Source organism: Colletes gigas, unplaced genomic scaffold (genome assembly GCF_013123115.1).
Source record: "Colletes gigas isolate AHSC1104 unplaced genomic scaffold, ASM1312311v1 Colletes_gigas_Sc00019, whole genome shotgun sequence".
Classification (NCBI taxonomy): domain Eukaryota; kingdom Metazoa; phylum Arthropoda; class Insecta; order Hymenoptera; family Colletidae; genus Colletes; species Colletes gigas.
This window is the reverse complement of record NW_025106648.1, coordinates 3,048,188-3,070,402: the sequence shown is the minus strand read 5'-3', so window position 1 is coordinate 3,070,402 and position 22,215 is coordinate 3,048,188. Positions and strand designations below refer to the sequence as shown.

The following is a 22,215-nucleotide window of genomic DNA, read 5'->3' as shown; positions in this document are numbered from 1 at the left end:
TCGGTTGCGGGGGTCAATTACGATCATTTTTGGTTATTACACATACTCCCGAAATCCTACGCACTTCCAAGAAAAAAATTCCTTACGGAAAATCTAATTAAATACCTAAATTTTTCAACGAAAAAAAAAATCGTTTCAAATCGTTCTGGAAAAATTATTTTCGGTTGCGGAGGTCAATTACAATCATTTTTGGTGAATAGACATACTCCTGAAATCTTGCGCATTTTCAAGAAAAAAATTCAGCACGGGCGGAACTTTAAACGTTAATAACTTTTTAACGAAACCTCCATCAACAAATTGGTATTCTTGATTTTCGTCTTAGTTTGGCCTCTAGAATCTTCCATTAAAATTTTTCCCAAGGGTGGCTGAACACCCTGTATATGTCTTAGCAATAGTAAGGGAGGAGGACCCTTAGACCTAGTGACTAACATGACGTATCGATATTTGGCCTATTGGTCATCCAACATAACTTTCTCGTCAGAAATGCTACCCTTAAATACAGATCGGTCTTGAGTTCTGACGGGAATGAAGCACGCGGATTGGTTGTCGTTAACATTTTGAATTTTGTCAGGGAAGGCGGTCGTTTTCCCTGATTGGAGGAGTATTTTGGTGGAAATTGTTAGCGAAGTGACCGCCTCCAAGCCATCGGTCACTCTCAGGTACCGAGGGCACCATCGGGTGACGTACGGGATATTCCACGTGCTTCGACCGTAGCAGGTAATAATTTTATGAAGCGCCTTGACCTTACTAAGCCATGCAACATGAAATAAAACTAAAAAATGTTTAAGCCTAAAATGAAGAACCATATTACTGATTGTAAAACGTCGTAGAAGGCAACCGATGGTCGATGGCTTCGTAAACTTATTGTTGCTACAGATCAGTTCAGGGTTTTTATAGGGTCGCGCTATAATTATGTTGTTACCATGTAACAATTATTAAACTCTAATTTTATATAATAATCATTTCTAATAATTTCATATCAATTTCTGAAGAGAACCTGAGTTACAAATTGGAAAAAAGTGTTGAAGACGTTCGTTATAGCGAAACAGAATAGAGTTTTCTAAAAAATCGAAACGCTCAATATGAAAACTCGTTTAGAAATATGTGCTAGTAATTATTGGTGGTACGGAGTCGAATAGCAATAACTAGCGTCATAAAATTACATCGTTACTCACAGAAGCTGCAACGACGAAACATTAAAGCGTATTTTCTTTCCTTTCGTTTCCGAGGTGAAAGCGAATACGTTTTCATTTTTAACTAATTGTCTAAAATTCTATTAGAGTCGATTACTAACGACTAAGAGCTATTGATCGATACTTTTTGCAAAAGTGTAATTTCTTTAAAAAGTTTTAAAACCCGTAATACACCTAGAATGCTATAATTGAATGTGTCGTATGATATAACGAAATGCAATTTTGTTCTACGGTATTCATTTCGTTTCTTTGCAATAGCAGTAATAAAGTTTCTTGTGTGCCACAACTGTGTGTTTATCGTCGATATCAGACGTGATTGTGATACATAGATAGCTTGCACGGCTAACATTTGAAATGAGTCACGCGTAGATTTATGTAACCATGTATACGTTTAATTATCAGAATGGATCGTAGCATGAAGTTGCAATCCGCGACTAAGTTTCTTTTCGAGATTATCATCGTAATTATCGCCATCGCGGTCGCTGCACGTGGCTGCACGGAATACATGCACGTGAGAAACGTCCACGTACATCTGTAAAATAACAGAAAATTGAAAACATCAATTTTAAACATAATTTTTTCGATCAAAGTAATCAATAATCACGAATAAAATAAAAAATGTAAACTTCAAATTATTTTAAGCTTTCCAATGCAATTATTGATCATTTCGATCAGGTAAATTCTGTTGGACCTTTTTTATGTAATGTATATACTGCTCTCTGTTTAATAGAAACATTATGCGTTGTTAATTCTTTGTAAACAACGCATTTTGATCAAAAAAATTTTGGAACAACCCGTCGCTGTAAATTGTCAAGAATTAATGACTGTTCATTAAATTAAAATAATTTTTAGATCCACTTTAGTTTTTTCTGTTCTCCAACGTCTGTTTTCTAAAATATCCGCCCACAAAGGATTAATATATCTATTAGTTAGATTCCGAATTAATTAAGGTTAGTTATTAGAAAAAATTGTAGTACACTTTGGAATGACAATTTTTATAAAAGCAGAAACTAAAACGTACAAATTTTCTTAATGTATCCTCCAATAGTATAATTCATAATTTTATTTATTCTAGTTGACGTAAATTAAAATAGAAGTACGATTGGGATGATAATCGTTAATTTAATTCAAGAAGTTATTAATAAAATAATAAAAAAGTTATAGGTTTAAAAAGATGTAGCTGCATTTTTCACGATCAATTACTACGAATGTTATTTAGGAGTCACGCGAATGGGTAACACAAACGAGTAAATTTTGAAAGACTTAATAGAACAATCTTCCATTCTCTCTTGCATATTTATGGCCAGTGAAATCGTTTGGAATACGAAATGTTATTTTCTTCGTTCTTAGGCTCACCGTTAGGTTAAAAATAGCGATGTTTATTATCGTATCTTTATGGTATTTATTAAGCAAACGAACAAAACAACGTTTAATGGTTAGTTTCATAACCGTTTTGCCCATTAACCACAGTTTTAATGATAGAAGGACAAATTGATGCATTGCGAGCTAGTTATGGGTGAAAGCTCAATTCGTAACACCGATGCTACAATGCAGAAACGAGGTTTATAATCATTGTGATAATATCTATCGACGATCAACTCCACGATAACGCGTCAAGTATTGATAAATATCTGCCACTCATTGGGCACAGTCAAGTGCTCTGGTATTTAATACCTAATTTCGATCGACGATAACACATTTTGACATTTTTAGATTTTATTTTAAATATTGCTAATGCCTTATCTTTGTATACGTTTGTATTTTAATAATTTTCAGAGATATGAAAGATTTTTTTATATTATACGTACTACCGTTGCTTTGCTTTGTAAGTAACAGAATATGGTGCAAAACTTGGAATCTTTAGTAAATATTGATAAAGTTGTAGTAAGCAATATATCTACAAAATTTAACAATCAATTCATGATTTCGAAACATAGTGTTAAACTTTATTAATAATCGCGTCATTTGCAATTTTCCAATGTAAACATATAGTGAATTCATCAATAAATAAGAAATTATCGTCGTAAAAAATGCAAAACATTTTGATGGTCGGTAACCGACATTACCGATTGACGAACGATTGGCGTCGCTGCGTACGCGAGCACCGCGATGCCGATCTGCGCTGAATATTAGGCAGTCGTTAACGAGCTCACAAAGTAACCACATGTAATCTTTCCTTTTAAATATACTATTGTATCTCATACAGTGCGTTATATTTTACAACACATTTCCTGCGACTCGATCAATAAACAGTGTCAATTACATTTGAAATACACATTTCAACCCGTAATACTATGTTTTTAAAACTTAATATATGTTAGAAATTTCTTTTCTACGTTGGATAATGGCATCGTTTGTCAGAATTGTTATCAGTTTGTTTTTTACGTTTCTCTAATTACTATTTTGTCCACTTACAAGTACAACAAAAAGTAATGCATTCGAGGCTTCCTTGGTAAGTTTGTTTTATTTTATATGTCCAAAATAAATACTTATCCTTGGAATAACGTTCGTCGGATAAAAAACTCAAAGTGTTGGACTGAACGATCTAATACGGGGATTTGTTATTGAATAATTGATATAATAGCGTTACGCAAGAAACAAATTTAAATGATCAGAAGGCCTTTTTCTCTAGATCCGGATCAAGAATGTTACAAAATTCAAACAACTTTCGAGCACTTGTGGTCAGAATTTTCTGCATCCTGTGATTAATTGAATTCAGCATTGTCCTGAATAAAAGAACAAATTACTACGTTTCGATGGGCACTTCTATGCTCGAATAGACGTATACATAAATATGTATGACCAAGGATTTGCTTTCATGTTTCCCTTCGAAGTATGACAGTTAAATGACTTGATGAATGACACGGGGCAATCGTATAAATTCCACCTGTCTGCAGGCATCAATGATGTTTACTAGGGCTCGCGAGAGCTCTCTAATTTTTGGTTCTGATTTCAACGAGAAACCCTCGTTACGGTCTCGTTTCCCTTCTAGGAAGATATTTACTTAACGTTCAACGCGGAAAATTGTTTGTAATCGTTAGGCTGCACGAACCGACGGTGATTCTTTTACGAAAGCCAGCGTCAAAGACCTCGCGTTTGTTTGTGTGCGTTTCTGATACAAGCAGCACTTAGGTATTTCATCGTCGAGTGCATGAACAGCACTCGTTTCAGCGTATCTTCTCATTTACGAACCAGACGTAGCAGATACCAGCCTCTGGTATTATATAATTAATCCATATCGATATAATCGTGTTGTACTTTTTTTATGATATTTTCCATCGACGTTCGATTGGTCACAGTTAGGTCTGTGTAGTGATTATTGCATTTTAGTGGAAGTATAATATAAATATTACGCGTCCCAACATGAAAGTTTTTTGTTTTAATTCATCACGAAACAGTTACAATTTTTAGTACAATATGATATTGATTTGCTAATATACGAGGGCGGTCCGATAAGTACTTAGCCTCACCACCCGATGGTCGCCACGATCGCAAGAGAAATTTACTACCGTGTAGTACATTCTCGTAGACAGCTTCTGTCAAAATTTCAGCCGAATCGGACTCGTAGTTTTGTTTTGACCGCGTGTGGAAGCGGGTGTGTCCGCGTATTTTAGAAAAATAGAAAAAGAGCAATATCGGTCGGTGATTCGATTCTTGTTTTTGGAAAGGAAATCGCGCAGCGAAATCAAAGAGCGCTTGGATGCTGTGTACGGTGACTGTTTTCCTTCGATGGCGACCGTCAAAAATTGGTTTAACGAGTTTCAACGTGGTCGCACGTCAGTTTTTGATGAGCCACGTCCAGGTGTCCCGAAAACGGCTACCACGGAGGATAACGTGAAAAAAATTCACGATCTCGTATTGGCAGACCGCCGATTGAAGGTGCGCGAGATAGCTGAGACAGTAGGCATCTCAAAAGACCGCGTGGGTCATATCCTGCATGAAATATTGGGCATGAGAAAGCTGTCGGCGCGATGAGTGCCGCGTTTGCTTACTCCGGACAACAAGCGCAACCGTGAGTCCATTTCAGAGCAGTGTTTGATGCTGTTTAGGCGGAATCCGAAGGAGTTTCTGCGTTGTTTCGTGACCGTCGATGAAACATGGATCCACTGGTACACACCAGAGACCAAGGAACAGTCGAAACAGTGGACTTCACCCGGCGAATGTGCTCCGAAGAAGGCGAGGACTGTCCTATCGGCCGGAAAGGTGATGACCACCGTTTTTTGGAATTCAAAAGGTGTGATCTACATCGACTACCTGGTCAAGGGCAAAACGATCACAGGGCTCTACTATGCCGGATTATTGGGCCGATTCGACGCCGAATTGCAGAAATAACGGCCCCATTTGGCGAAGAAAAAAGTGCTCTTCCACCATGACAACGCACCGGCTCACACCTCCGCCGTCGCCAAGGCCAAATTGGTCGAATTAGGCTACGAACTGCTGCCCCATCCATCGTATTCTCCAGATTTGGCCTCGTGCGACTTCTTTTTGTTTCCAAATTTGAAAAAGTCACTCGCTGGGCAGAAATTTGAGTCGAATGAGGAGGTTATCGCCGCCACGGAGGCCTACTTTGCAGACCTCCAGAAAACGTATTTTTCAGACGGGTTAAAGGAGTTGGAGCATCGCTGGGTCAAGTGTATCGAGCTGAAAGGAGACTATGTAGATAAATAAATCGCCACTTTTCCAAAATTTTCGTTTTTCTTTTGTAGGCTAAGTACTTATCGGACCGCCCTCGTATTAAATGTAACCGTTTATAAAAGAATGTTGCATATTTTGACCAGTTTGCGGATGGAAGTTTCTTTTTTAACCACATTTCCAAAAACGTCTGCGTATTGTCAAATATCGCTTATACACGTGTTCTATCATTATTTCGTCTTTTATATTTTGTGGCAGCCCATAAAATGGTCGTCTGTTCTAGCCAACAGTGGACGTTGTGTCATTGGTGGATTTAGAAGAGATTTGTTTGCACATTACAAATTTATTTTATTCGTTTTTTCATCGTCCGTGCATCAAGTATGCCATATTTAAAGTAACTAACTTCGCATAGAATTACACTTCGAATAGAAGATTGCGTCTATCAAAGGTTCACCAATCGTCAAATCGTTCAGATGTGCATCTCCAGACGTAAAACATTTTAACGAAAGGTGACGGTAGCCATTGCTTATTCAGGTCACTCTAGTGCCTCTATTGACTCTAGTGACATGAGTAAGATATAAATGTGGAACTTCTCAAAGAGTTATACTTCGAATAGAAGATTGCGACCATCGAAGGTTCATCAAATTGTCTTCTCAAATCGTTCAGTCGCGCTTCTCCAGACTGAAGACATTTTAAATGTGGAACATAAAACGTTTCATATTTTAACGAATAGTGACGGTAGCCATTGCTTATTCAGGTCATTCTAGTGACTCTAGTGGCCTGAGTAAGATATAAATGTGGAACTTCTCAAAGTGTTATACTTCGAATAGAAGATTGCGACCATCGAAGGTTCATCAATCGTCTTCCCAAATCGTTCAGCCGCAGATGTGCAGATGTAGAACATTTGAACTAAAGGTGACGCTAGCCATTGGTCGTTTCCCGAAAAATCGGTGAGAAACAGTGTCCTCAATTGGCGGTGAATCCCACCCCGAGCGTTCCTTCACCAAATCGACCGGTTTGCCACACTCGTCAACCTATAGATAGTAATACTGTGATTTGTTCGCCGCTATTAGTCCATATACGTGCCTGTGTATTTCCACGAGTTTCCCCACCCCTTATGCGTTCACCTGATCGAGACCGCGCGACATTGACGTCACGAACAAAATGGCGGCTAGTGGCGAAAAGTTCGCCGAAGCGGAGGAAAGCATACCTGATAACGGAAGCACGCAAAGGGGTGTAGGGATAGAACGAGTACGTTGTATCGAAAGAGAGAGGAGAGAGACTATAACGCCAGTCGCAATCTTCGTTGAACGGAAGACCAGGATGGTACCGAAAGGGGCGACCCAAGTCTCTCTCTCTCGCTCCTCCATATCGTCGGTACAGCCCTCCTCCGACCGGAGGGCAGAGCCCCTCCACCGAATGCTTTCCTTTCTCTCCGCACCATGAATTTCGCTCTGTTCCACTCCCACGTTGGCGTTCTCCGCTTCTCTCTCTCTCTCTCTCTCTGCAAGCACGCCGGTTCTAGAGAGAGGACACGCACACGCGCACGTACGGAGCACGTGGTTGGCCGGGTTCACCTGCACATGGGAGAAGGGGGGGACCAACGCCGGGCGTCCCGGCGGCAGCGCGGCACCTGCTCCTGCGTCGTGTTGTCTATTCGATAGAGCGGTAGAAGGTTGGCAAGCGCGTGAGGGAGGGAGGGGGCAGAGAGCGAGGGGAAGAGAGAATAGGGAGAAAGAGATTGTGCGAGCTCCGCGAAGGGAAGAAGGAGGGGGAAAGCTATTTCCACCTTTTAAAAACGTTCCAGAAGGCCCCTTATAGGCGGAGCTGCGCCAAGCGGACGCGCCACCATTGGCTATCTTAATGTCTAATATATCATGTCATAACGGCCAGGGAATTATTGTCCTTGTCCATGTTCGCGGACGCCTAGGCATTCACGGTTTCTCGTGTCCCTCGAGCCGTCCACCATCACCCCTACTGCACCCAGCGTGCGCGCTAGCAACGATTCCCGGTGATTATTTAAAATTGATATTTACGACGACACGAGGTCGCCACTTTACCAACGAGCATGCGCCCAGCTTATTTTTACAGTGTCTTTTCGACGACTCATGTCGCGGGGATTTATGCCACGTGGTCCCGCGAACCGAACGCTCCTACGATTTACCAGCGATGGCTTCCGGCGTGCGGCCTCTTTCGATCGTTTTACAAGTTTTTTTTTTTATATGTTATCAGATCGAGTGTCAATGTTTTTCTTTGAGTCTTCTTGGAATTTCAACTGTATATATAGTTTCTATTAGATTCACGGAACAATTTGACCAGTGTCAGATTTCATATTTAACACGTTCATTGCCAGACGAAAACCGTGCAATTTTCTGGAAGACTAAAATTTTGATTTTAAACCATTGTGAACTACATAACTTATAATTTGTTTCGGCATTTATTTTTGTAAGTTTGCTAAAATTCGCATATGCTATCCAAATTTTTTCCGTCGACATCTTAACTTGAGAATTAATTTTTCTAGTTTCATGTCAGTCAAAGTGTTAAAGTTACAGAACTCGCAATTATTATTTGTTTGCAATTTATGTTGAACTTGATTAACACGACGGTACGAATATATTTCCTAATTTAAAGAAAAATCTGGTCTTACTGTCCCATTTTTAAGGCTTGAAGTTATTCACTGTGCACAGAATGCAACAAATCTTAGATTAAGAATCATTAAAAGTGCTTTAAATTGACATAATATGTAGGGAAAGTTAATAAAATACGTGCTTGTTTTATATTTCACAAAAATCTTTCCAACTGAAATTGAAAAGATATAGTAAGATATACTTCTATTTACAAGTATAGTTTATAGAATTAAAGTAAGTTAAAACTTGTAATATTTGTCGGGCTTTTCAAGACTTTTGTATCTACATAGTTCATTTCTCCTGGAATTATCTTATTAAGGAACGTTCCAACAATTAACACCTTGATGTACGATAATTTTTCAAACGTATACTATTCAATTTTATTTAAATTTGTTCGTACAAGGAATGGCCACGAAAAAGAATATATTAAACGTAAAAAAAGGTTAATTTTAATATATAAGACTTGATTTGAAACTTGACATGATTGTGAAACTTAACATTAAAAACTTGTAACAAGTCTGACTCGTCATTGTACAACAAGGGGTTAAAATCCACCTTAGCGGTTGATTTAGAACACAAAAACAACGAAAAAGTTCATATTGATAAGTTTTACTTTTAGTTACTACGGTTTTAGATAATAAATTGACAGTTTTAGTTTTGGCACGTGTTTACTTCGCAGACTTCTTATCATAGATTGGGTCATTCATAACGCTCGCACACATTCATACTTGTATACATGATCGTTGGTAGAGTAATTAAGGATATTACCGAATTACAGATGCTGGCGACGTCCATGTACATTCTTTACATATAAAACGTACACTCTGTTTGACACTTTGTACTCCAACAACGAACAGTTGTCTTCTCAGGAGTGCTGGAAATGAGCATATTCCTCGCAAATTCTAGCACGTGGACGTTGTATAACAGGTTTTCTCAATCTTTCAAATGTTCTAAGTACTTTACCGGAATCGTTGGTAGCCTTCTTGTATACGTTGTCGATGTATGCCAACATTGGCGATGAATGTTAAATAACCAAACGAATTTAATTGGGGAAGGAGCACGCGCGCAATAGAACTGCATAGAACTTATTTCAATAGTTTATTTGATTAAACAAGACATCAGCATATAATTGACCTGTTAATCTTTCGTCAAGAAAACGAAAAAATTATTCTGCATTCAATGCAAATAGTTCGACAAAATCAATTGTGCAGAATTCAATTTGTCATGTATGGAGTTCAAAAATAACAGTATACTGGGTATTATGTTTAAGAGCGAAAGGTGGAATTCATGGTCTGATATAGAAAAGGACACGTATCTAACTTTCTTCCAGGATACGGATATTTCGTCCACAATTCTCTTAGTGTGTGCGTTTGTTTTCTTTTCCGTTTTTTTCAGTTAAAGAAACAGATATCGGTGAATGGCAATAATGCTTCTTAGGGCAATTGATTCGATTCTCGTCATCGACTGCAACAGGTGTTAGAAAGTTGCGTGAAAGTCTGATTCGGTTACAGGTAACGGGGCACAAGAGTCGTTAAATACGAAAAAAGGCCATTATTAATTTTTTTCTCGACTGCGTGTCGCGTTATGTACGTTCTGGGAATCGTTTTGGTCACATTGCCTCTGAGTACTTTTGTTAAACAAGAGAATCATGGTCTATCGAGTTCAGTACATTTTTAATAAAATTTTTCTCCCATTTGACATTATCGTGTAGATTCTCAAAAATAAATTATCCATACTCAGATTGGAAAAAATAAGGAATTTGAAAGCTTCTTTATTGCCGTTATTTTAAATTATTATTCTTCAAGCGAAAGACTACTGTAGATAATTCTAACTTTTTGCACAGTAATTCTTCTCTTCTTGCAAATTCTTTTCTTTTTCTTTTTTAAATAGAACTACACACATTTTCTCATTAGTCTTCATTGTTATTCTTCTTACTAACAAAAGAAATATAAATATTTTACGAAATACTATTTGAAAATTAAACACGTTTAAACTGCAAGTTTTGGAAATCATCGAATGAATTTTTAAACAGATTTTCACTGTTGCGCGCAATCAAAAATGCGATTACATGCATCAGCGGATATGAATCTTAAGTAGAATGTATTTTGGCAATGTTCGTGTTATAAATTCAGTTTGGAACATTTTCAAAAAGAGTATTATTACGTCCAAGTAACCTTGGCATTTAACATTCATGTTGCATACTACTTTCTTTTTAAACAAACTAGAATTTATATTACACGTTCGAATATATTCGAGTGTCTAATTAAAATTGATAAATATCGTGCCATGATTTCAACAACTTGAAATATATTTCCTATCTTATTTCAAAATGAATATTTATGAGTATCTCACTAATAATTGGACTTTTTATTATGTTACAGGTGACAGTGTAGAGATGCTGCTGGAGTACAGTACCAAGCTTCTAGAGCTTTTCCAATACTCTTGGGAAATGCTACCCCTTATGTATGTCATTTTGAAGGATGCAGGAGCTAATCTCGAAGAGGCTGTGAGACGCATAATGGAAGGTAAAGTGCCATTTATAACTTCTTGTTCATGAACTTGGCAATTTGGTGTTTTTATCACAGGCGTATTAATAGTGCTTCATTTTGCATATGCTCATGTTGCAATGTATACATATACAGGGTGTTTGGCTACCTCTCGGAAAAATTTTAATGAGAGATTCTAGGGAAAATCTCTAGACGAAAATTTCTAGTCGAAAATCAAGAATACCAATTTGTTGATCGAGGCTTCGTTAAAAAGTTATTAACGTTTAAAACTCTTTTCGCGCGGAACGTCGTGGCAGGTTAGTGCTAATGGTTCTCATGCAGCATAAAAAATTCTACTTACCGACATTATCGTCAGTCTTATTGTTAGATTTTTGTGTCCAGTCATGGGAACGTAAACACTTTACGTTGAATAAGATTCAACCTGTCTTATGAAAATTCAAAAAAAAAAGCATATCAAAACTCTCTCGGCAAGATTTTCACAGAGAGAGCGTGAAATTCATCTATTTTTGGGGTAAAGAAGATAAAACCAAAAGAATTTTGAGAATTTTCAAAATCAGATTCTAAATTACGTTCTTCGTGAAATAGAAGTTATGGACAAACATATTCGTTTGATGATATTCAACGAAATAACCTTATAAATAAGAAATCTTCTCAAGCTGCATTGTTTTGTTTATTAAAAAGTTTGAATGAGAATAGTAAAAATTTGTTATTAGCTTCTAAATAAGAGACTATGTGAATTTTCAATACGAAATAAAAGTCTTGAGTTAGGTTCATTATATCACTATACAAGAACAGAAAACTGTTAGGTTGTCGATACGTCAGTAAGTAGTTTCTCATGCTGAATGAAAGCTACTTTCACAGGCGGAACTTTGAACGTTAATAATGTTTTAACGAAGCCTCAATAAGCAAATTGCTACTCTTGATTTTCGTCTTTTATTGGCCTCTAGAATATCCCATTAAAATTTTCCCCAGAGGTGGCAGAACACCCTGTATATGTATAAAATCATAACAAATTTTGACCTTTAAAATAATAATCAAGTTTTGTTACAGAATACGCCTATGATAGTCACGGCAAAATCTATTTTTACACTCTGTGCTTACTTCATCAATATTGTTGCGCCGGGGTGAGTGGTCATTGTAAAACTTATTTTCACACATTAACCCAATAACACGATAACTCAATAACTCAACACAAAACTAAAACTGAGAACTGGTGACGGGAAACTTTATTTACAGAACTTTTATGATACGTCTTGTCTCTACGAGGTCTCTCGTAGTTCTAATCTTTCAAATGGTTGCCGGTTTCTCCGTCGCAACAATATTATAGTTTTATTTCATATTTCTTAACCTTTTCGCTACTGGCGGGTTCTCCGCCGCGGTACTCCCACTGAACGGGCCGCCGCACCAAAAATGTGCACGGTGCTCGAGTAAGATCGTCAGCGACCGCGTTTACGCTTCACTACAACCCGAGTTGGTTTGACGGTGTTCATTGAAAAAAAAAAAATTTTAATGATAAAAACAAAATGTTGATGTTACATACCATGAAAAGATACTCGATGTGAAATAACTCCAATCGCTGGTCATATATCCAATACACAGCATCTTATGCAGAGTGACTAAAATCGCCTGTCGTGTGTCAATTGTATTTTATGACGTGTGACTATAGTTACCCGTAGTACGTCAGTGGCATTTTATGCAGTCACCCGTAGTAGCGAAAGGCTTAAGCCGAAAAAAAAATTTTTTTTCTCTAGCTTCAATAGCTTATCGCCCGAATAGTTCTTGGGATTCCATTTTGGAGAGGATTCTTTCGTTCATTATACAATTACTACCAACTTGAAAAGTCGTAAAATTTTTACAATTTCGAGAGCTCTTTTCAAGCGAATTTCTATTGTTTTTCGTATACAATTGAATCATATTTCAATTGAATTATATTTTGTCAATGAAATTGACAATTTAATTATATTCCTGATCGCAATTGAGTTATACTTTAGTGAATAAAATTCCTTTGCGAATGCGCCGGACAGAAATAACAAATTCCGTTTCATTGGATTTGGAGAAGCGACAAAGATATATTTGATTTTGGCAATTCAACGGTTGGAAGATACTTTTTCCCCCTCGAAAGCACCGGAAAACAACGTGGATATCGCAGCGCGACGAAATTGGCAACACAGTCGGATTACTTAAACATCGCGTTACATCACTTTCGTCTTTCGTGTTTGTTATACAAATTTCACGGGACATTTCGCGCGCTTAACTCCTTAATGCTCGGATATTTTGAGTAATACGAACAGTAGCGTAACTAGGAAGTGTAGCAGTCACGGTACGGCAGAAACAAAATATACTTTTTGGAATAAAATCTAAATTGCGTCCGAGTTAATTTTATTTACATTTTCTAATAACGATCTGAAACAAATTGCAAAAATTTACAAGAACAATTTTTATAGGTGGACTTAACAATAAACATTTTCTTTTTCATAAAAATATTATAAGATAATTAAAATCTAAGTTCTGACAGAGTTTTCGAACAGAAAAGTTAACCATTTATTTCAATTTGTGTCTATTTAATTACAAGCTAGACTTTGTAGAAAAGTTCTATTGAATCATATTTTTATTTATAATTACTGCGCAGCTGTAACTAATGAATAACAGATACAATCTAGACAAATATAACAGTTAGTAAACGTTTTATCTATTGTTGATAAGATTATAAAAACTATTTATTTATTCTTGATTGTTAGGTATAAGATTTGCTGACAATATAGAAAAGAAAGAATTTGAACTATACAATTTTTAGCGTACATCAAACACGTTATTGTAGAATTTTCTTTGTAATTCAATCAATCAGACCCCATCATTCTGTACGTATGCACATCATTAGTTACAGCAAAGTTTGAAGTAATTTTTCATTTCGCGATTACAAAGTTAACGATAAGATTAATTGCGTAGTGCCTGATTAATGATCGATCCTAGCAAGTAATTAATGTTCTTTTCCTCGATGATGTTATTAATTAATCATGAACGCAATAAAAGAATGATTAGTTACTGTCGAGCTCCGTTTCAGAATTGCTTAATTGATTTGAGCATTATCATTCTCGCGTTAATCTTTACTTTGTGAACTATTTCGTTGTTGATGGAACGTTGCATAAAATTGTACGCGAATTACAAATCGTTACACCAAAGAAATGTCATCCTCGACTTGTCCGCGTTTTGACAAGATTCTCATTGGAATCCTTCGATTCGTTACAATTTCGTTGCGTCTGCGATCTTCCATTTAAATCGTGAAAAAAAAGAAACGCTAATTTTCGCTGGTTGCGATCTAACTACGCGATCGTCGTGCTCGAAGATCCCCCAGGCATCTTGGTCTCATCACTCGAAGATTAATTCGCTGATCCCCGTATGCGTCATCGTCAGGAAGATGATCAACGTTTCAAGAAAGTGGAAAGAATGGAACGCGTTGTTGCGTTCCCGTTGCTTTCGCAAAAGTTATCGTTCAAATTCGACGCAAGAATGATTCCTTTAGAAAGTGACGCGCGAACGAAGTGTCTTTGTTCGTAGAAAGCAATGCTTTCTATGCAATTGTGTCGGCAAGGATCGCGGGTGTCTCGTAAGTTGTGCACTGTTGGGTTTTCTCCACTCGAAGACACGTCCTAATTCGCGGTTCGGTTGGATGGGATCTGCGGCGAATATCAAGGTAGGATCTGTTGCTCTATTTTTGCGATTAGCTTACGCCGATGACAGCGAAAAATGATGGAAAAAGGGAACGCGTAGCCGGAGAAAGTACAATATTTGATCGACGCGAATGGTAAATCATCGATGTGTTCTGTTCGCGCGGGTGAATGCAATCTTATGGAATCATTTTATTTTATTTGTAGCCGCGTAAGAACATCGATAATGTTTCATATTGCCTAACGAGGCTTGTCCGATGTTCTTTGACTCCTTTTTTAGGGCTTTCGTAAACAATAAGATTAGCAAGATCGTTGGCTATCAATTGTTCTATCAGTAAACAAATTTTAAAGTTGTTTGAGATTTCAAACTTCAAAAGTTAGTATTTTATGACTGAATACAACATTGTGGCGTTGCTTTGCTGAGGGTAGGAACTCGTGAGAATATCGTAGGAGGCGTGAAATGCAAATGAGGAGTCGGTCGAGCGCTTGTGAGAGCGCGATCCCTCTGGCGGCGAGCATGGGAGGCAACGCCACAACATTATTTTCGTATCGCCAGTATCGCCGATACTTTATATTTACAGGAAAAAGAACCCCGAATTTATCGGTATATTCAATGCTTCGCCAATTAGTGTAATAAAAGAAGTGAAAGATTACGTTTAGTCTGACAATATTAATTCGTAACTATCTACACTTTGCACGTAAACGTAATTGAAATTTATGGAAATTTAGTTTCAATAAAACTAAACTATAATATAGTAAATAAATAAACTATAAATGTAAAATGGTTATGGGCAATGTTTTCTATCAGTCGCGTCGAGAAGAAAAAATAATATCAAACATTATTTCATTACAATAGATATATTTTTGTTTGCTTGAAACTCGAGCTCACGCATACATATGTCTTCCTTCGACAGAAGGACCACTTGAAAACACGTATAAACAAGTAAAGAAGACAGTATGTGTTTTCTCGTTTCTGTCTGTCTTGCTCGCTATAGTTGAAATTAGTCAATTGTGTGTACACAATTATCTCCGTCGCAATAGCGAGACTTGGTTCGTGTCTCGAAGAAAGTGACGAGTCAACAGTGACTCCGGCACAGTACTCTAAGGGTTAAAAAGTAATATTGCAGAGTTACGATCGAAAGCTGCCTCATGTACCAATGACATGGACAAAATTGAGCTATTGTACATTGCAAAGCAATGTAAAGCATCATGTTACATATGCAATAGATTACAAAATTAAAAAATATTACAGTTTTGAGACTTCCTCTATTGTGAATTAAACCTGATTGAAATGATGTGTAAGTAAAAAATGTAGCAGAAAAAAAGGTTACATTTAAATTTCGTGAAGAATATTGGAAGAATTGCAACTGCAAAATGAATATATTCAAAATTCTGGTAGTTGAATCATATCATCGAAAGAACTATTAAACTCTTATTTATGAATACTAAAAATAACAATAGTGATAGTGATATTAGTGACAGTAATTTATGCACCTAATTTAATATCAGTTTAATTGAGGAACACAAACTTTGATTTCGAAAAAAACCCAATTTTGAATATATTCATTTTACAACATTTCTGTATCATATTATATACATATAAAAGCATTAATTAGCGTCTCAAGATTTGCAACTTAAACTGCGTTGAAAAGAATTATTATTAACATTTTACTGAAAATTTTGTGACTAGATAGAAATTCACAGAGGAGTTATAAATTTCCATGCATCTTCGTGCACTTAATCATTCTGTTATTCGTACTTCTCGTCGACGTGTTTCCCGTCAAAATTAGAATCGAATGTTCGTACAAAGTACAACGACGTTCATTGTCGCAACCGTCTAATATAGCGGCTATAATAAATATTCTTCCCTTGCCAACCAGGAATAATTACAGGATATTTTTGCAGGTATTATGTTGCCGTTATTACGATCTTTGTTGACTTGCCGACAACCACTAAATCCGTCCAATGGAAGTCTGCCAATCTTGTTAAAAGTGCGCGCGCGCGCGCGCGTTGCTTTTGCTAGTTGTATTTTGTCTCTACTAAAATCACGTGTGACAAAGTTTAGTACGATATTGATATTGGAATATACAACTGCTGGGTTTCGTTTTGTATATTTTATCACGGAAGAAAATGGCAACTAAAAAGTATTTTCAAAGAAAAGTATTATTTGTAAAATGAAAACATTCTTTTCTGCGATTTTTCGAGTGTCGGAATTTTGTTTTGAACGGTGTTCCATAGCGTTTTAGATAATATTCAGACGAAGTTAGCAATTTGTAGCAACGTCACTATTACTACCAATTCTTCTATTTCAAATTTCTGTATGTGATGACAAAGTTGAAAAAGTTGAGTAAAACACGATTTAATACGCGGAGATTGCTTTCATCGTTTCTCAATTGCAGACAATTTAAACGAAATTTTTCATTAGCTGCAATGAAACACAAAAGGACGGTCGTATATACTAAAGTATTTACATTAGAAGATAGTTAAAGTATCGAACAATGCACCGTCTTGTTGGAATAAGTGTATTTAGCCGTTTGTGGAAAGATCGTTTCATGAATAACAGAAAGTGCGACATAATGGCGAAACACGTTACCCTCGGTCATTCTCTTTGTTCGGTGGCGAGTTAAATTTACAAAGGTGTGGTGGTCAAGCAGGCGTGAAAAAGGTAGATTGTGTGGTATAATTTGTTAAGTAGACTACCTACTTGGCTACTGTTTACACGAGCCGACCATTATAAGTCGCTTAAGCGAGCTATGGTTCGTTCGTTGTAATATTATCTACTGTTAGTGCCCTCCTGCGCGTATTATTTCGATCACGTTACCTGTTTTTCTATAGCGATGTAATGAAGCTAAACTCAAGACTTTTATTTCGTATTGAAAATTCACATTATCTCTTATTTAGAAGTTTGTAACAAATTTTTACTATTCTCATTCAAACGTTTTAATAAACGAAACAATGAAACTTGAGAAGATTTCTTATTTACAAGGTTATTTCGTTTATGTTTGTATGTCACGAAGAACGTAATTTAGAATCTGATTTTGAAAATTTTCGAAATTCTTTTCATTTTATCTTCTTCAATAGAATAAATAAAAAAAAAATACTTCTTGTTACTTTAGATACTTCTTTGCATCGATACAATATTGGCTTGATATTATAGTTCTCCATAAAAGAATTACATGAGTCTTCCGTAATATTCCTCCAACATGCTATAGAAGTTGAATATTTAATTGAAGTATTAGTGTATGTATCTTCATCCCTGAAATTTGATCAATTTTCCTGATTTGTTAGTCACATAAAAACTTACAGTAACAGCTGTATACTTTTTATAAGTATAGCTATAGTGAAATTTCAATTGTTGGAGTAGTAGTTTAAACAGTCTATCTCCAAAACTTATGGCTCATGGGTAACATATCCACCACACTAAATGAGTCTTTCATGCAATAATTGAGGTTCTACTGCATATATTTTGCATACTTTATTTACTTAATAAACATTGAGACATCTAATTGGGCCTTCTGCGGTATGTAAATTAATAGAACTTAGTCAAAGAGATAAAACAAAAGAGTAAAAAGTGTAAAATTTGTTTAAAATGTATGCTAATGTAAGGAAGTTGCGTCAAATCTTTATTCTAGTTTAAAATGGCGGTGGATAGAAACCCTAACATTTCAAAATTCCTGAACCATTTCTAAAATTAAATATGCGTTAAATCTTTATTCTAGTTTAAAATGGCGATGGATAAAAACCCTAACATTTCAAAATTTCTGAACTTATACAGGGTGTTCGGTCACCCCTGGGAAAAATTTTAATGGGGTATTCTAGAGGCCAAAATAAGACGAAAATCAAGAATACCAATTTATTGATGGAGGCTTTGTTAAAAAGTTATTAACGTTTAAAGTTCTGCTCGTACTGAATTTTTTTCTCGAAAATGCGCAGAATTTCGGGGGAATGTCTATTCACCAAAAATGATTGTAATTGACCCCCGTCACCGAAAATAATTTTTCCAGAACGATTTGAAATTTTTGTGTTCCGTTGAGAAATTTCACACCTTCTCGAATTTTTTTCTAGAAAGTGGGTAGGATTTCGGGGGTATGTCTATTCATAAAAAATGATTGTAATTGATCCCCGCAACCGAAAATAATTTTTCCAGAACGATTTGAAATTTTTGAATTTAATTGTTAATAACTTTTTAACGAAGCCTCCATCAACAAATTGATATTCTTGATTTTCGTCTTATTTTGGACTCTAGAATCCCCCATTAAAATTTTTCCCAAGGTTGGCCAAACACCCTGTATACTTGAAAATAAGTTGTAGCCTCTGGTTTTATGATTACAGAAACATGTACAATCGTTTTCATTGTTGCAGCTGTATATTTTCCGTTATAATACAGCATTGTATTAGTTCTAAGCGATTGTATCGCAGCAGAGAAAAACAGCAGGTCGTTATTAAGGTTAAACGTTTCCTTCCAAACATCATTTATGTGTATGTTCAACTACTTTCGGACGCAGGCTGTAAGAAATGCCCTACAGAATTCGTAAATAATATTCAAGCGTTCTTTTGCAAGAAGAAATATTGCTCGATCGTTATGGCGTCGGCGAACAGTTTGTTAGTGCAACGTTATTAGCTCGAGTTGTGATCCTGGACTAGTAATTACGGTGAAGACGTCATGTTTCACGCGTGCCTACGTCGTTTCAGGATAAGTGTGCTCGCGGGTGAACAGAGCCTGTTCGCCCAGTTGGATACTTTTAAATCCATGTGGAAAGTCGCATTCCTGCTGGTCTACGGCGAACAGGTAGACGATTAACGGTGTCAGTTTTAATGAAGTGGATACACTGTTGCTAAAAACACGCCGTTACGGCCATCCGAAACGATCGATCGCCTTATAAATTACGTCCACAACCCATGCATTTGTCGACTAAATTTATTCCTTCAAACTGTTCGAGTTGTGTAAACTACAATTTTTTTTTTACGGTTTCGGAGCAAAGATTAGACGTAATTCGTGTTGTTCGATACAGTCACAATATCGTGCTAAAACTGTTGCATCTGTTTAGAGAAAAATATTTCTTTCTGAGATTTTAACACTTTAGAAGTTGGTCAGAACAACTTATTAATCTTTTCGATACGATTTTGTCTTATCCCCTAACTTGCATGTGGGTCAGGATGAATTTCTATTTGAGGAGTACGATAAGTAAATAATTCTTGACAAGCAAATAAAGTAAAATCTATTCGATAACAAAATTTGAAATTTTACTAATTCGTTGCAAGTAATAAAAAGTATACAAGTCTGTGTTATGGAAATTGTTGAAGGAATACAAGAAACCAAGGAACGTTTGTTGAGTAGAATATAGTTCAGGACATGAGCATGATGTGGCCGATACGTTGAATGCATATACATACAATGGAGTACGTTGCAGATTCTGCCTCACTTAATCATTCCATTAAGGCTGCCTCAAACTTTACATGTTACAACGGTCGGTTAAATATTAAAATTCTGAACGAAACATATCGAAGGTTATCAATCATGTAATTGTACTTGTATACTCTTAAGGCCCGTGTATGTCATGAGTTCACAACTTGAGAAATGATTTGCAAGGGGCATTTGTAATTTACATGTCTATCACTGTACAGGATCGGTCCTTTGCTTTGACTAAATCACATACTTTTAGCCAACTGTAGTCTTCTATCGAGGACCTTTGTAAACTAATTGCTTTAAACCAGAATCGTGTCAGCTCTCATAGTTCTTATTTAGTACGATCAGTCAAATTTTTTTATCCAATTAAATGTGCTGTACTTCCACTCGGAGCAAGTGGTGTTCACTTCGAACAGTAAACAAGCATTTAAACGTTTATTTAAACATTTATCAAAGTTAAATATAGTATTCTATACTGAATAGAGGTGATAATGTTCATAAATATTAGTTGAGAAATGGTTTGTTATTATAGCATTTCAAAAGAGAATCTCAAAACATGGTGATAATATTTTCTCTGGTATAATTTTTATTTTCTTTTTTCTTAGATGCTACTCCCTTTTGTACTAAAGGGGTTTCACCGCGAATAAATGACTAGATTAAAAGCTTCATCACGATGCATTGTTAACCATGTCTTCTGTTATTTGTACTGCGTTTTTCCCTTTGTGGAAAAAGTCTAATTTTGACAGATTTTGATTTTAACCACATGCCATACAATGATGAGTCAAGCCTCACAATTACAAGGCTGCTTGCTTGTCATCAAGTCTTGTAAATTAAAATCAACACATATTCGTAAAACAATTCTATTCTTTTCGTGATAGTATACGTTTGAAAAATTATTCGGAATTAAATCGTACGTCAAGGGGTTAACGTGTTTCCCATTGAAAAAGAAAATCAACAATCGTCGAAATTACTTATTGGCCAACCCAGCACGTTAAATTATGGATCAATATTTCGTCGATATAAATAACCGAGACGTTTGTTAAAGGTTTCTCTTTTGTCGCCCCGGGGATGACCGCGACGCGTACGAATGTTTTTTTTCGCGGCCAGCCTGACACACATTTCTTCGCAAATTACAACTTCTTTCGTCGGCTTAAACAATATTTCAAACGGTGGGGGAAGACGTTTTTATTCCAGAACAATTTCATATGTCGCTGTGCGTTATTATGCGTCCCTGCTGATACTATGTTTCTCACGCTTGACAATCGTTCCGTGGCCCTTCAAAGTACCGCAACTTCTTGCCCGCGTGTGTATTAACGCGTAATTCGCGTGTAGCTCAGCACGCGCAAACTGAATGGGGAACGTCCACACCTAGTCGCTCGGGGCAGAGATTAATGATGCTCGGTGAAAAGAAAAATGTCTTGCTGGCAAGAACATCGTCCGGAGCTATGCGGTGGCCGTCACTGGCCACAGCCGCGGTCTCGCGCAAATAGTAATGGGGCCCGTAACGTCAGTGTACACATGTTATACCTTAATTATCGCCAGGCATTACGGCGACTAATGCTTCTGGAGAAGAGGTTACAGAATCGGTGCCATTACGACGCCGGAAGCATTTTCAAGGTTTTGTTTTGCCTTTTGCTCGTCGAATGGAAAGATTCGATGATCGATGCCTCGAATCGTCCCCTTTGGCCGGCCATTCCTCCTCGCATTAACACTCGAATTATTCGTCGAATTTATCTCTATTCGAACCCTTCGCTCGTTTATAATTTAAATACCTTTCACTTTCAAACAAAACATATTTTACTGTATAGTAGTTGTTCACAATGTAGAAAAATATTGTAATAAATGAAAAATTGATTGGAAGCGTCGAAGATCGATGCTGAAATTTTTCCTTTGGGCGGCCATTGCTCATAGCGTATAAGACTCGAATTATTCCGTAAATAAAATTTAAATACCCATTACCTTCATCTGGTGACTCGATCAAAATATGTTTTACTATATAGTAGTTGTTCACAACTTATAAAAATATTGTAATGTAAACTAGTCCACTTTGAGACACGTAAAATTGATTGGACAGAAGTTGACCAGAATCGGTAGAATCTTGCAAATTTGTCAAGGATCGGTTTAGATCATCGTGAAGCTTTAATGGAACATCGGGGAAGCGAATGACTAAAAACTGTTGAGACG

General features: G+C 36.6%; 1 protein-coding gene across 5 annotated transcripts in view; it reads left to right on the top strand.

The window, feature by feature from the left end:
* LOC122400637 (protein doublesex) overlaps positions 1-22,215 on the top strand; it is a 226,000-nt gene that overhangs the window by 73,273 nt on the left and 130,512 nt on the right. For 2 of the 5 annotated variants that reach the window (XR_006259365.1, XR_006259364.1), the window contains exons 4-5: positions 10,834-10,977; positions 12,711-14,650. Coding sequence is in view for 2 of the 5 variants with exons in the window: in XM_043402185.1 (XP_043258120.1) it covers positions 10,834-10,977; positions 12,010-12,128 (263 nt within the window). In the remaining 3 variants the exon portion in view is untranslated. Of the gene's footprint in view, positions 1-10,833; positions 10,978-12,009; positions 12,679-12,710; positions 14,651-22,215 lie in introns of those variants that run through there. The other 3 variants (XR_006259366.1, XM_043402185.1, XM_043402184.1) reach the window with 3 other exon arrangements.